Consider the following 14056-nt stretch of genomic DNA (forward strand, 5'->3'; position numbering starts at 1 on the left):
AATGATAACAACTGGGGTAGCATTCTTAATGCGCCCAATATGATAAGCGTGTGTGGACCACAGTAGCTCAGGCCCAGCTTCTAGCAAGGCCACATCTGCGGTCGCTAAAATCTCTGCATTCCACTGCTGGGGGATGTGTATGGGATTGCTAGGCCAAGTGTTCTTTATCCTAAGGAATAGATAAGAAAAAGTCAGTAGTGCATTTCATTTCGGTTCAGTTTGCACAACAAATTCCTTTCCTACAGATTTACTTGTTACTTACTTTTACATAGTTGAAAGAAATACATGTTCATCTTTCAAAGATCCATCTATCCACCCATAAGAGCTAACTGACAGTTGTGTCCACAGGAACCCCAGAAACTACCACTATCATCTCATTGATTTGGGTACTGTATACTGTTGAACTGGCTAACCTAGTAGCTCTGGGTCTTACTTGAAAAAGAGAAGCTCTCTGCCTCCCGTATTCTTGATTATTATTATTATTATTTTTAGAGGACTCTAACCTCAAGGATTTGAACCTATTTTTTTTCTTTACTTTAGAGGACTCTAACCTCAGGGACTCTAACCCTATTTTTTAGAGGACTCTAACCTCAATGATTTGAACCTATTTTGTTTTTTTGTGTTTTTTTAGAAAAATATTTAGATATATTATTCTCCGTAAGACATTCATTTGCAATGTCATTAATTTCTCAACTTTCTTTCCTGCATTCTCCTGCATCAATGTACAATTATGTTTGACATAATCCATAATCATATCAACAGTTTTTATTCTCCCAATTTAGAACCTGTTTCTTAACTTCTACCTGGAGTTCAGGAAGCAATCCACATATGAACACATGATAAAGTGGCATGGGGATGCAGCTGCTGTAAAACCAGAATGTTTTTTTTCAACAAAAAAAATCCTAGTAAGTCTTTCCAGATCATCTGTAGGATCCTCATCTTTTCTGTTTGCGATCATACACTTTGCTCCAGTCAAGCAACACCCCTCCAGTATTACTGCCATTAAACACCATCAGAAACCTATGCTTTAAGTTTTCTCAACATACCGGTCTGGAGTTCACCCTCTAAGCCTTGATTCAAATCAATAAGAGTAGGTATGTTGGCATTGATAGCTATTTGCAAATCTCTTAGAAATGTTGCTGAGTCCTCTCATGTCAGGAAATCCCTTTCCTAGCTCCCTCAGCTCAGTCACTGACCATGGGCGATAAAGGTACATAGGCTGTCATACATCAGGACCTGGATATGCACACATAGGGTTCATTGATACCTGGGGGTTCAACTGACAGGCCTTCCTGATTAACCTCACCCATCATGTTTTGCTGTGATATAAACCTTCTCTTGTAGGTTCTGTTCTGGCTGCACCTGACCCGCTGCTTCCCCTAATAATGCATTTTCCCTGTCTCTGGCTCTCCTCTGCATAGCCACAGCTATAGCAACAACATCATCTTCATCGTAGGTAAATAGGCTACAAATCTTTGGTAGACTCTCGTTTCCCTTGAGAATTAGCGCTACCTTCAGCCTGTTTCACAACTACTGACTTCTCACAATTAGTTTTGGCACTGTTAGTCTGTTCAAGCAACTTCATGTTAACATGTTCGAGCAATGTCTTGAGTTCCCTCACTTTATGACTTTGTTCAGTCTGATCATCTTTTCTCTGTCTCAAGACGCTCCGGGTCATTTCTTGCTTCTCTATCAGAATCCGTTTTAGCTTGATTTGATTGTATTTTCTCAAGATAGACAATGCCACGTCGTCTCGTAGCTTCAGTTAACCATATCATAAACATTGGCCAGCTGACAAATTGTTTACACGTCCGACTTGTTTCCTTGTCTTTCAAAAACGCTTTTAAACTATCCTATATATATATTATTTTTTTTTACATCAAACGTTCACTCCAGCGGAAAACAATGTCTCGGGTCATGATTAATCCACGCATGCCATCTCTCAATGCTTGACACTGCTTGAATTCCATGTAAATCAAATCATATATCGGGCTGGACTAACAACGTCTCTATCGCTCCTGTACTGGAAGCTAGATTACCCATACTGAATTACAATGTATCTGAATACAAAGTATCTGTAACAAATCTCATAACGGTAGGCTATGTAGCCAACTCTTATGATTTACTGCAGCAAGAATCACACAGCACTTTAGAATATAGTCACAAAATCACATGGCACTATAAAACAGTCGCACAATCTCATAGCACTGTAAAACGGTCACAATATTGAAGAATAAAAGAACTACAATATCATGTGGTAGTGAACTACAAATATGGCCTTTTTCAAACCAAACTATCCTCGCCCTCCGGCGCTCGATCATGGGACGCGCCTACAAAGACCCAACTCTTTGGGAACGCGCATACAATAATTTCCTCAACTCCATAAGTAACAAAATAACCACAATTCGTGCTTAAAAGGGACGAGTTAATTCATAAACTGCCAGTCTATATCTTTCCCTTAGTATTTGATTGTGCCCCTCGCTGATAATTAAATGCCAAGCTTGTCAGTTAAAAGCCTAACTGCCCCTTTACATTGTCAAAGTATCCCTAACTTGTTTAAAACCACTTTACCCTTAAAAGTTGGTCTCTCGCATAAAGCCTGTGACCCTGATACATTATGACCGCCCACCTACTGTGCTTGGTCTTAAGAAAAGCCCAAAACAAAACTTAATACAGTTACAATTCAAACAAAAATAAAAGTCCCACTAAGATCTCTGTTCAAAAGAGAAAAGCCCAACACAAAACTTAATACAGTTACAATTCAACTTAATACAATTCAAACCAACATAAGATGTCTGTTCAACTAAAGTTTTCAGCTGTAAACGTGCATTTTAAAAGAAACACATACCTTTCCTTGTTTGGTTCACCCCTGGTCTGCATCTGTAAAACCATACTCTCTGTTATCAGATCCTTTTCCCCAGATCAAGAGTATGGGATGTATTCTCTTAACAGATCCTTTGCCTCAGATCAAGAACACAGATTGTTTTACATACTTTTTCAATACTTCACACGACCAGAGTTCTTGTACGCTATCAGAGTTTGCCAACTCTGACCAAGACAAAGTAAAAATAGCAAGTCAATTAATGACCCAAATTTACTAAACCAAAACTCTAATATTATCTTCCTCCTGTTGAGGCCTAGCAGACTCTGGTCTGCTAAGACCAGGCTCCCAACTGAACGTCACAATAAAAGGTTCTTAAATTGTTTACGTTACCAGCATCGCAGAGGGACAGCAGGCGCACCAAGCATAAAGCAGTCCGTGAATGGGGTTTTGGAAAAGGATCCCCTTACCATTTAGTTTTGTGCACCACGGGTTATGCTTTATACTGGTGCTGCCGTGGGTCTCTCCTGGATCTGGTTCTGCAATCCTGCTGCTCGACAACGCCAATTGATGAAGAAAGTGTTTTGTCCGTCTCTTCATAAACGGAGTGACTAAGTTCAGTTGAGTTCTGGATTTTAATAAGTATTATCAATCTGCAGATTGGGAGAGAAAACCAGACCTCTGACAATAAATGACCACACAACACCAGGCTTAGGTCTCAATCATGTCTCTCTCCGCTCTGAAAGCCGGAGGACCATCTTTTATAGGGCACAGGAATGTAAACATAGATAGTGACAGTCAGGCAGTAATGACGTTACATTAGTCTCAGAGGAAGAGATTCACAGCTCCCAACACATGACCACTCAGACTAGAGAGATCATAGTTGGCGCTCTCCTTGTAGTCATGACCAAGGACGTTTACCCAGTACTTTCTCCTGATCACGAACATCTATTAACCCTGACACATAGACACCATCTACTCTTATTAATAGCAAGCTTACATGAGAACATACTAACTAGTATCCAATGACTAGTTATATTGATTAGTGAATAATGTAAGCACACCGGAAATCGCAATTTCTTCCACACCTTCCTCATCCTCGTCCTCCCTGTCCTCCTCCTCTTACTCTCACTCCTCTGCCTCTGTTTCCAATGTTGGCATCCATTGCTCAAAAACAGAAAAGGTCACCTGTTGCCCTTTTATTCTAAAGCTCTGATTGCTAATTGTAAAACTGTGTGACAGGTGTTTGTCCATGCGATGAGTCAGTGTGCGTATTTGAATGGCAGTGTGTTCTTTGTGAAAACAAAATATTTTGCCCAATGCAGAGAATTGTAGAAGAGAAATGAAGAGGAATTGTGCTGGTAGTTTAGCACAATTGGTTCATGGGGTTGGTGCATGAGTTACATGTTGTGGTCATTGTGTCTCTAGTACCAGTATTTGTGTGTAAACAATTGAGAACAACTGTAAATAAGGGCTTCGTCTAGGCATGAATCAAAACAACAGCATATTTCCAACACTTTCTCATTGCTCTTGTAGCAGTAAGAGTTAATTTTACATCACGGCGCCGCTTATTTACTTCTCCCCGCCCAGTCTGTGGCAAAGACAACTTTCGTCAAGTCCTTGCCCCCAGCTGTTCGAAGCTGTCGGACCATTTCCTGATTCACTCGCCTGTGTTGGATCGTCGTACGTTCATTCTGCACTGCTTCCAGGTATGTCCGTAACCCAAGCACTGTGTATAAACGTCTGTTTGTTCGCGGGCCAGCTAGTTACTCATCCCTCCTGTATTGTTTTAGCAAGTTTGATGCGTTGTAACCGCTCCCTGCGCCGTCCTGCGTTTTGTTCCATCTGATCCTTGGTAGGCCACATTGGTGGGGGTAGCTGAACTCGTTTAGTTTCACTTTCTATTTCCCTACTCAAGAGCGAAATCCCCACTGAGTATGTTAGAGAGTGTCCTTTGCATTCCTGTGGTATAGTAAGGATAATTTTCTTTTCCGTTGCTATCACAAGCTATTGCCACAACAGCAGGTGCTTTATACCACTATAGAGGAGGTTGTGAGAGAAGCCATTGTACCATAAATGACTAGCATGAATTTGTGGAATAAAATAGCAATGAGGAACTGAAACTAAATATGATCTTCTTCAAGTACAGTTGGTGAACACGTCCTGCTATGGCCAGTGCTGGAAGCCATGTGTGGGTGGGCTTCATAGAGGCCCTTCCAGTGGTGGGCTCTGTAAAAGAGGCAGTGGAGTGGGTCTTGGCTGTGGCTGCAGATGACTCAGCTCTGGCCAAGGAAAAACTGGATGTCATCAATGGAAGGCTTAGAAGAGTGTTGAAGCTGAAAGAGAACAGGTCTTCTGGGAGTTCATCGGGATATTCCTCTCAGAGCACATCTGGCAGCTCAACGCCAGTTGGGAAGAAATCATCTGGTCTGACTGCAATGCATGTGGAAAGTAAGTACTGCTCTACTGATTAGGGTGATGGGTGTTACTGCCCATCCATAATTTGCTGTCAGTTTTGTTCGGCTGGTAAGTGTCAGCTGTCCATTCACATGTTATTATTGCAGATGTCTTGACATACTGTATCTGATTCAGAGCTGCGTCTGTTGTTTATGTTATTTCAGGTATTCCTGAAATGAACCTGATGGACCACATAAGAGAAGTAATGGGCAAGCATGACAAGAAGAAAGCGCAACAATCAGCAAAACTAGAGGAAGCTCGCACAAAGGAATTGAAAAGGGTTCAAGACGAGACAAAGGGAAAGATCCGTCGAATCAACCAAAATTTTGAGTTCAGTGCTCCTCTTGGTGATGATGGTAAGAGGTCGAATAAGGGTGAGCATGTCATCAATAATGGTGTCATTACATTTTACCAAAAAACTGTAGATGACTTCATGGACCAACAAACCAACCTTGGCATAGATGGTCCTCTTCGTAGTGACACAGAAAATTCCATTATGAATAAGTTAGTGGTACATTTCGATGCACATGAACTGTATATCAATGCTAATGCACTGATATATGGTGAATACTGTCGGGTATTGAAGAGAGCTCTTAGACAATTCCTGACAGTGTATAGGCAGGAAGGCGAGAGCCAGGAAGACAAGGATGATGCACAAAATGAGGTGACTCGCATTATACAGATCATGAATGATATAAAGGCTTATGTAGATCACTTTGCTAAGGTAAAATGGATAAAAAATGATTCAAAGAGACAAACAGAGTTTGAAATGATCCAAGATGAGGTTGTGACCATGTTCACCAACTGGACTCAATATTTTGACATTGTAAGAGAGAAACTTGGGTTCCCTGTTTAAGGCAGCTCTGAGGTTACCGGCATGTAATGAGTAGGGAGGTGTTAACATGAGTAGGGAGGTGTTAACATGAGTAGGGAGGTGCTCATATTGTTCATATTACACAAATAATCACAAATAATACATCAGAGTCATTTAGCTCTGTTTCTTTCACATAAGCATCAAGCATGAGGAAACTCAATTGTGTCTATGATCAGTGGCATCATGTTTAGGCATCACGTCAAAAGTGTCATCCTTGATTGTAATCCATTAAAAAAATGTTTTGGGTGAAATTCTACTCACATTCCTTTAGCTGTCTGTCCAGTGTGTGAGGTCAAAGACCTCTGGTGTTCATGCACAGTCCTGGCTCTGTAAATGTAAAAAATCAGGACCGAGAAACATTTCAGCCAATAAACCACCAGGGGCGCTAATGCTCCAGTTTTGCTTCAGTACCACTGAAGAGTGGGCTGTATCTGATTGGTTCTTAAAGTTTGTCACGATTGCTGAAACACATTTCTTGAAACAGTCACCCATTTTCTCAAAACTGTAAACACAAAACCTCATCTTCAAGCACTATTTACAAAACCTCTGAATCCTCTTGCAAAATGAAACTTTCGCCTCAAAACAGTTTTGCCTGTGCTCAAAATCAAACTTTCGTCTCAAAACAGATTTACCTGTGCTCAAAATCAAACACTGCGCTCAAATCATAAACAAAGTGATCAAAATGATATACACTATCAAGCAGTCAGTAAACAATACACTATACAATATACAAGTACTTTTTTTTATATATTAGAGAGAAGATTATTAATTATTATTATGATATACTACGACCCTTCTCACGTTCCTCCTCTTATAACAGATGTGATTTTAATAATTTCTGGGTCTGTGAGAGAGGGATCTAACAGATATACTGTGGGTTTTCTGTGCGTATATGTTTTTTTCCTATGCATTACATTTTCCAGCTACATTATTGTTATGTTAATAACCTGTCATAGCTGCATGAATGAAAGGATTATGATAATGAGCTTTCCCTTCCTATTGCTAACATGAAGTACATGATGTAAGAATGAGTTACATAGGCTCAAACTATTTGTAGCTTCTGCAAATTTTGTTACAGTTTTTATCGATTGCTAACACACATTTTTTGAAAGCCTACCCCGATTTCTCAAAACTCTAAACACAAACCCCAAAACCACTCACACAAAATTCAAAACACTTCATAACTCCTGCAAAATGCTACTTTGGTTTCAAAACAATGTTATGTCACCTCAAAATGGTATTTTGATTTCAAACAACAAACACAGACTATTATTTGAGTAGACTTTTCAAGCATCGATTGAACACTGATGTACTCAAGTGAAAACACTACGATGAATGGGAAAACACCATGTATGAAGGCCTTATCAGGAGCATTTTGCCTTTTCATGTTCAGTGATACCATAGGCTTACTTAGGCTTAGTACATATTGTTATACTGTAAAATGTAACTGTAAAATGTTTTTACTCCAATATGAAACAACACACAAATATACAGTAACAAAAATATTTATTTGTTTCAAAAGTGAAATAAAGAATAGGCCAGTACAGTCAACAACAAAGAAGAAAAGTAAAATAAAAATATATATACTGTAAAATATATATACTGTGCATCCTGTCTTCGGATCCTGTCTGGCCAGAGGACCTCATCAACATCACAGGCTATGTTCTCTCTGGCCAGACAGCGGGGAAAGTAACGCCTGGTGTGGCGAATCCAGCCCTGAAAGGCCTCAGGGGCTATATTGCCACATGCCTCCTCCATGGCCTGTATCAGGGGCATCTGCGCCTGCGGATTGCGTTCGTATACCTTCCATCTCCAGGCAGAAAAAAACTCCTCTATTGCGTTTAGAAATGGAGAGTATGGTGGGAGGGGAAGCACCAAAAACCGTGGGTGGTTGGTGAACCAATTGTGGATCAGAGCAGCCCGGTGGAAACTTACATTGTCCCAGATAACAACATACCTGGGCTGCTCTGCATGGACTATTTGGTCGGGTGGAATAAGTGTGTTGTGCAGTGTGTCCAGGAATATGAGGAGACGGGCAGTGTTGTAGGGGCCAATGATTGAGTGGTGATGGAGGATGCCGTTGTGGTTTATGGCAGCACACAGAGTGATATTCCCTCCCCGCTGGCCAGGGACATTGATAATGGCGCGTTGTCCAATGATGTTTCTGCCCCTGCGCCTTGTTTTGGAGAGGTTGAAACCAGCCTCATCAATATAAATAAATGTATTCGACTCCTCAGCTGCCTCTAGCTCAAGAACTCTCTGAGACAAACATGACAATATTACAGTAGTTATCAGAAATAGGCCTACACATTGTTGTAAAACACTTGAAAATACTGTAACATTGAATTGGATTACAATATAGTCCACTAATGTGTCAGTGCTACAGTAATAGGACGCAATCAGCTGTAAGAATATATAGAGTAAGACTTACTTGCACATAGTCATGGCGCAAATCTTTGACTCTGTCAGAGTTTCTGTTGAACGGCACTCTGTATATCTGCTTCATTCTTAGTGCGTTCCGCCTCAGAACACGGTCCACTGTAGCCTGGCCAACTGTGAGAATGTTGGGGAATGTGACTTGGTCATTGATTATTGTATTCCTTATTTGTCTTATGGTTAATGTGTTATTTGCCATAACCATGTTGACTATTGCTGTTTCCTGTGCATCTGAGAAGGTACGCTCCCTCCCACCACGCCGGGGTAATCTTTCAGTTCTGCAAAATGTACAAATACAGAACAAAAAATACTCTAAATACAAAAATACAACCGTTTTTTCTGTCATAGTAGGCCTAGTATTTCTTACCTATTTTCTCTCCTGAACGTCCGTATGATGGATGCAACGGAGTAGCGGCTAATATTTGGTTGCACCCTCTGGCCTGCCTCCTGCATGGTCAAACCATGGTTCACGACATGGTCGACCACTGTGGCCCGAATTTCATCAGTGATTACTGCTCTCCTTCCACCTCTTCCTCCTCCTCGTCCGCCTCCTCGTCCTCCTCTTACCCTTACTCCTCTGCCTCTCTGAAATGCTTGTGCTTCCATGTCGTTCATTGCTCTCCAAACCAGGAGCTCACCTATGTCCCTTATATTGCTAAAACCTTGATTATAAATTGCACAACAGCCTTGGAAATTGAAGTTTTATTAATTGAATAACAATGTGTTCTGTCTGAAAACAAGGAGCTTTTGGCATGGATGAAGTGTTAAAAATAAAGAGGATTGTGTGTAGTGTTTTGGAGACTGTGTGGTTTACCAATTGAAATCTGTGTTTAAAGCAGATAATTGTGTGTTGTGTTTTGAGGAAAGTGTGGCTCGCAATTGAAATTTGTGTCTAAAGCAGCAAAATGTGTTTATAGTTCAGCAGAATTGGTTAAAAGAGTTGGCACATGAGTTACAAGTTGTGGTGATTGTGTCATATGTTCCTATTTTTGTGTGTTAGCAATCGATAACTGTATTACAGTTTTTCTCAGTCGCTTTGGTGCATTTCTCACATCACTATTTACATTTGAACAACAGTTAATGCAGTTCTCAAAACAATTAGTACAAACTGCAAAACCTAGTTGATAACCTGCAAAAGCGTGTCACTTGCTCAAAATGGATAACTCATTCCTCAAAAGCAAGTATTCATGTCAATGAAAGTGTCAGTGTCATCAAGATGAAAAGTCCCGACACCATTGTTTATGAACAAGATAGTCAAATGGCTTTGTCATGTTTTCATTATGACAGTTTACTCTGTAAATGTTTTCCAATGCAAAAAAGTCAGATCTTGGTGACACTACCTGAATATGCTCAAGACAGCACTATATACTATTTGCACAGCCATTTGAAAAATACAGTTAAGTTACACATTACTGTATATAGGGAGGTAAATGAGTACAAGACACTGAATATGTATGTTTCACATTTTTACTGCATATGCTCTTTGCAATTCTAATTTGTTCACAGCATTGTGCAAACAATACACCCTTATTTATAACAAATATAAACTCCCTTTGGCTACAGCTGTGCACAATGGTAAACAATATTGCAGTACAACATGCAACAACAACATCAGGGATCCGCCTATGTACTTGGCCTCTTCTTCCTCTTCCCCTGTTTTGTCCCCTTCCTCCCCGCACCCTCTTCCTCAAGGCTGACCTTCCATTTCCGTGTCACAGTATTGTAGAAATGGTACACACTATGTCCTGCTTGGTTCATATGTGCTTGTAAAGTGGGGGTTTATGGGACTCAGCTCTGACAGTGATTGTAGAGAAGTGGCTTATCATTGGTTGCAACTGATACTTCACACACCCCTTCTCATCAGTGAAAGCTGAGATTCACCTGAGAGAAATGGTTCAATTTAGGAGACATTTTCAGGAAAAAAAAGATTTTAAAAAACTTTGTAAAATTTGCTTGACAGATTTTGACAACTAGTTCAAAATTTTTGTATATAATGACTCAAACAATGAAATGAGGACTATTAGTTTTATATGGAATGACTATTCAGCATTCACAAGTATAGTTAATTTTGACTGACATGACATAAGCAAATGATAATGTTATAAAACAGCAGAGTTGTATGAAAGCAATTGATGCATGTCCAAACGCACTTGCAATTTGTTGGAAGGAATGAGAAACTGCTACTATGATATGCACAAATGACTAAATGTTGTGGAGGTTGAACTAACTGTTGTGCAAATGTAAATAGTGATGTGAGAAATGCACCAAAGCGACTGAGAAAAACTGTAATGTTTAGTTGTATTTACCACTCAGCTTGGTTTTCCTACTTTCTTGAACAGAGATCTTATTGGGATTTTTATTTTTGTTTGAATTGTTCATCACTTGTATTATTGTTTTTATTGATTTTATGTAAAGCACCTTGAGCTACAATTCTTGTATGAAATGTGCTATATAAATAAAGTCTTACTTACTTACTTACTTAGAAAATACGTTATTCCTGAAATAAAACAGTCCTTTGGTCATGTTGTCTGGACTCCTCATTGACCCTGCATTTCAGTGTGTCTCTATGACATCAGCCGTGTACCAGACCCTGCTCAGTGACTCTGGGGCAGTGTGGGAAATACAGGACTACCTGACTGAAAGTCATCCAGCTCTAAAGTAGCACACCAGCATTAGCTTGTTACACTGCTGCTACTGAGCTTAGTGCTAGCTATGGATCACGGTAGCACTTCAATAGGAAACTGAGTCAGGAGATACAAGAGCTGAAGAGATCTGAGAAAAGAGACTTTTATCTATTGGTGCTTTCAGTGTGTCATATGTCTGTTGTCTGAGTTTATCTGTGTCAGAGTAGAACTCACAAATACTGGATCGTAAGAAGCATGTAGATGGTGTGTACCTGGTCATAAACAGCATGGAGGAACAGGTGAGAGATGGAGAGAGGGAAGGAGAGAGAATGTTTCACAAACAGCAAAAAAGTGAGCAGTTTGTTGTGAGATTGTTATTTTCACAGTCTGTTACTAAAATACACACCATTCCTTGGCACTAACCAATGTTACACTGTTAGGACCTTGAACATCTACTGTGTGTGTGTGTCATGGGGTGGAAGGCGAGAGAAACTACTGTGTGTGTGTGTCATGGGGTGGAAGGCGAGAGAAAGAGGGTTTCGATGCACCTGTAACCAATTTGGACTATTAGTGAAGGTAGAAAAAGGGGAAGGGGGATTGATGCGGGGCAGAGAGAAACGAGAGAGAAGACAAGGAGGGAGAGAGGAATGTGGTTGGGAGTCAGCGGTTTAGCTGCCTTTCACCGTCTCTGTTGCCATGTTCACCTTCTCTGCACCTGATGCTCACGGGAAAGTGGAGTAACCAACGGGACTATCCACAAGGGTTCCATGACCAGAGTGCCGCCCCCCCCCCCCTCCTCCTTTTTTGAGTGACATTGTGATATCAAGTAAAATATGCTGACATTATTAATTCTACCATCAGGAATTTGTTCACACTACAACCAGAAACCTAGGCAGTGTCTGGTTGGGTCTGACTGATAACGTTCCACCAACGTTCTACCGTCAGTGGACCTGGGTGGACGGAACACCACTGGATCCGGCCAAAACGTAAGAATCCCATCCTGTCTGGTTGTCTCTATACAAGTTAGAGTTCTACCTGAAGTCAGCGGAACACTGATTGCAGATACTTTGCACCACAAGAACCGAACGTTCCTTCTGGCCCCAGCTGTGTAGAGCGATATTTACCTGATGAGCCGGCAGACAGAAGCCGAGCTGACACCCCATGCCACTGGAACTTGTACTATGTGTGTGAGATGTGACTTGTAATACATTTTTAATACAAGGTTACTATTCTTCCTCATGCAGTTAATCAGCAGTTCAGTCTAGTCTAGGTTTCCTTGACGGCTCTGTTTCAATCAGACATCCTTCATGCTCTTTGGTTATTTTATTTTATTTTAGGTCCTACTTACATGATCTTTGTCTTACAGTGAAAACTGTGTAAAATACATTAATAAATTCTGTATTCTTACTGGTCAGCAGAGCGTATACTATTTTCTTTATTCACAATATATTTACAAATAATTTGAGTAATTTGTTACATTGTTGCAAAACAGAGAATCGCGACTGTGACACACTTAGGTCACTAAGTTAAGTATATTTGATTCATATTAGCTTCTTTTATCCAATCAAACTATCAATTATCGATTAAAAATGATCACATTGTAATAATTGAAAAACTATTCACATGCTATTAAACAAACTGACTTCGTTTGTGTACCTTGTCTCTTCCTCGTACACCTGGCAGGTATCTGGAGTTCTATGTCGTGGAGCTCCACCCCATATTTTGATCTCAGGCCAGCAACCCAATACATGTCCAATAACTTCCTCATGCATTTCATGAGGTTTCTGATTAGCAGCTGACTATCTTAGAGCTCAGTGCAGCATGTTGTAGAAATATAGCATCTTTATATTCCTGCTAATGTAGGTTCAACTTTCTATGGTAATGTAGACGGTTGGCGTTTGTTATTGCTGCAGTATTTACCCTGGACACCCATTTATGCACTGACAAATAAACAAGTGTAATGTACAAACCCCTGTCACAAAGCTGCTACTTATTTTACATATTTTGCAGAACAGGGAAACAGGGCTCTCAAATCTCACACATTTGCCATGAGACTGAAGCATTTCAACTATATTTCTCTTACTACTCTGCTTTGCTCTTTGCAATTTTTTTTGTTCTTTCTCCTCCTTGTACCCCTATACAGTACTGTACCCTGCATCTCACTACTCACAACTCACTCTTGTTCTCACTCTTGTTACTGTAACAAATGGAAAGCACAATGTTCAGGGCCATACAATTTGTTCATTGTATAGTATACAGCCTACAATGCACTGTACTACAGTATACAATACTATACAAGGGACAAAAATCAAACTTCGAAGAGGCATTTGTTTTACGAGTTCGGTTGAAACACGCCCCGTAGTCACAGCCCAACGTAGAGTTTTCAGACTCATATTCTGACTAGAATTATGAGTATGACAACGTCAGGCTAAGTCTCGGCACCATTAGCGCAAATTGTGAACCCAGGTAGCAAATGCAGGGCTCTCAAGTCTCCATGCATTCACTGTGAGACTCCAACCATGTTGGAGTCAACCTCTTACGCAACACCTTGTATTTCTCACGCTGAGAAGAGATAAATTATCCCGCTATATAATTAATTGACGAGTCGCAGACATTACGGAAGGGAAGTGTTTCGAGTTACACAGAGTTAAATGCCACCTACCAGGCAATCAGAAACATCATAAAACTTGAGAGCCCTGTTTTTATGTAATGTTACATTGCGGAAATCTTCCGTTCTGCCTAACGTAATTGTTGCATCCCATCATGCTTTTCTCATGAACGCAGACCAAAGACAAAGCCTTCTATTACTGGGCATACTAACATACGTCGTATGTCTGTTGCTTT

General features: G+C 40.4%; 2 protein-coding genes across 2 annotated transcripts; one reads left to right on the forward strand and one right to left on the reverse strand.

Moving 5' to 3' along the window:
- The first annotated feature begins 4475 nt into the window (after nucleotides 1-4475).
- LOC134039840 (uncharacterized) lies at nucleotides 4476-11108 on the forward strand. The gene is made up of 3 exons (XM_062485952.1): nucleotides 4476-4530; nucleotides 4971-5272; nucleotides 5443-11108. Exons 2-3 carry the CDS (start codon nucleotides 4990-4992, stop codon nucleotides 6132-6134), a joined length of 975 nt encoding a protein of 324 aa, XP_062341936.1. The 5' UTR covers nucleotides 4476-4530; nucleotides 4971-4989; the 3' UTR covers nucleotides 6135-11108.
- On the reverse strand, nucleotides 6605-8934 carry LOC134040020 (uncharacterized). Its single transcript, XM_062486242.1, has 3 exons — nucleotides 8584-8934; nucleotides 7740-8411; nucleotides 6605-6613 (listed from the first exon to the last, which is right to left on the reverse strand). The coding sequence occupies exons 1-3, from the start codon at nucleotides 8932-8934 to the stop codon at nucleotides 6605-6607; spliced, it is 1032 nt and encodes a 343-aa protein (XP_062342226.1).
- Nucleotides 11109-14056: the final 2948 nt, after the last annotated feature.

This window comes from Osmerus eperlanus, chromosome 19 (assembly GCF_963692335.1).
Source record: "Osmerus eperlanus chromosome 19, fOsmEpe2.1, whole genome shotgun sequence".
NCBI lineage: Eukaryota > Metazoa > Chordata > Actinopteri > Osmeriformes > Osmeridae > Osmerus > Osmerus eperlanus.

Bases quoted from the DNA above. Each gene is read 5' to 3' on its own strand.
- LOC134040020 (XM_062486242.1), bottom strand. From the start codon at position 8,934: ATGACAGAAAAAACGGTTGTATTTTTGTATTTAGAGTATTTTTTGTTC. The intron at 8,412-8,583 runs GTAAGTCTTACT...TGTTTGTCTCAG, and splicing joins TGCGCCATGACTATGTGCAA to AGAGTTCTTGAGCTAGAGGC.
- LOC134039840 (XM_062485952.1), top strand. From the start codon at position 4,990: ATGGCCAGTGCTGGAAGCCATGTGTGGGTGGGCTTCATAGAGGCCCTT. The intron at 5,273-5,442 runs GTAAGTACTGCT...ATGTTATTTCAG, and splicing joins GACTGCAATGCATGTGGAAA to GTATTCCTGAAATGAACCTG.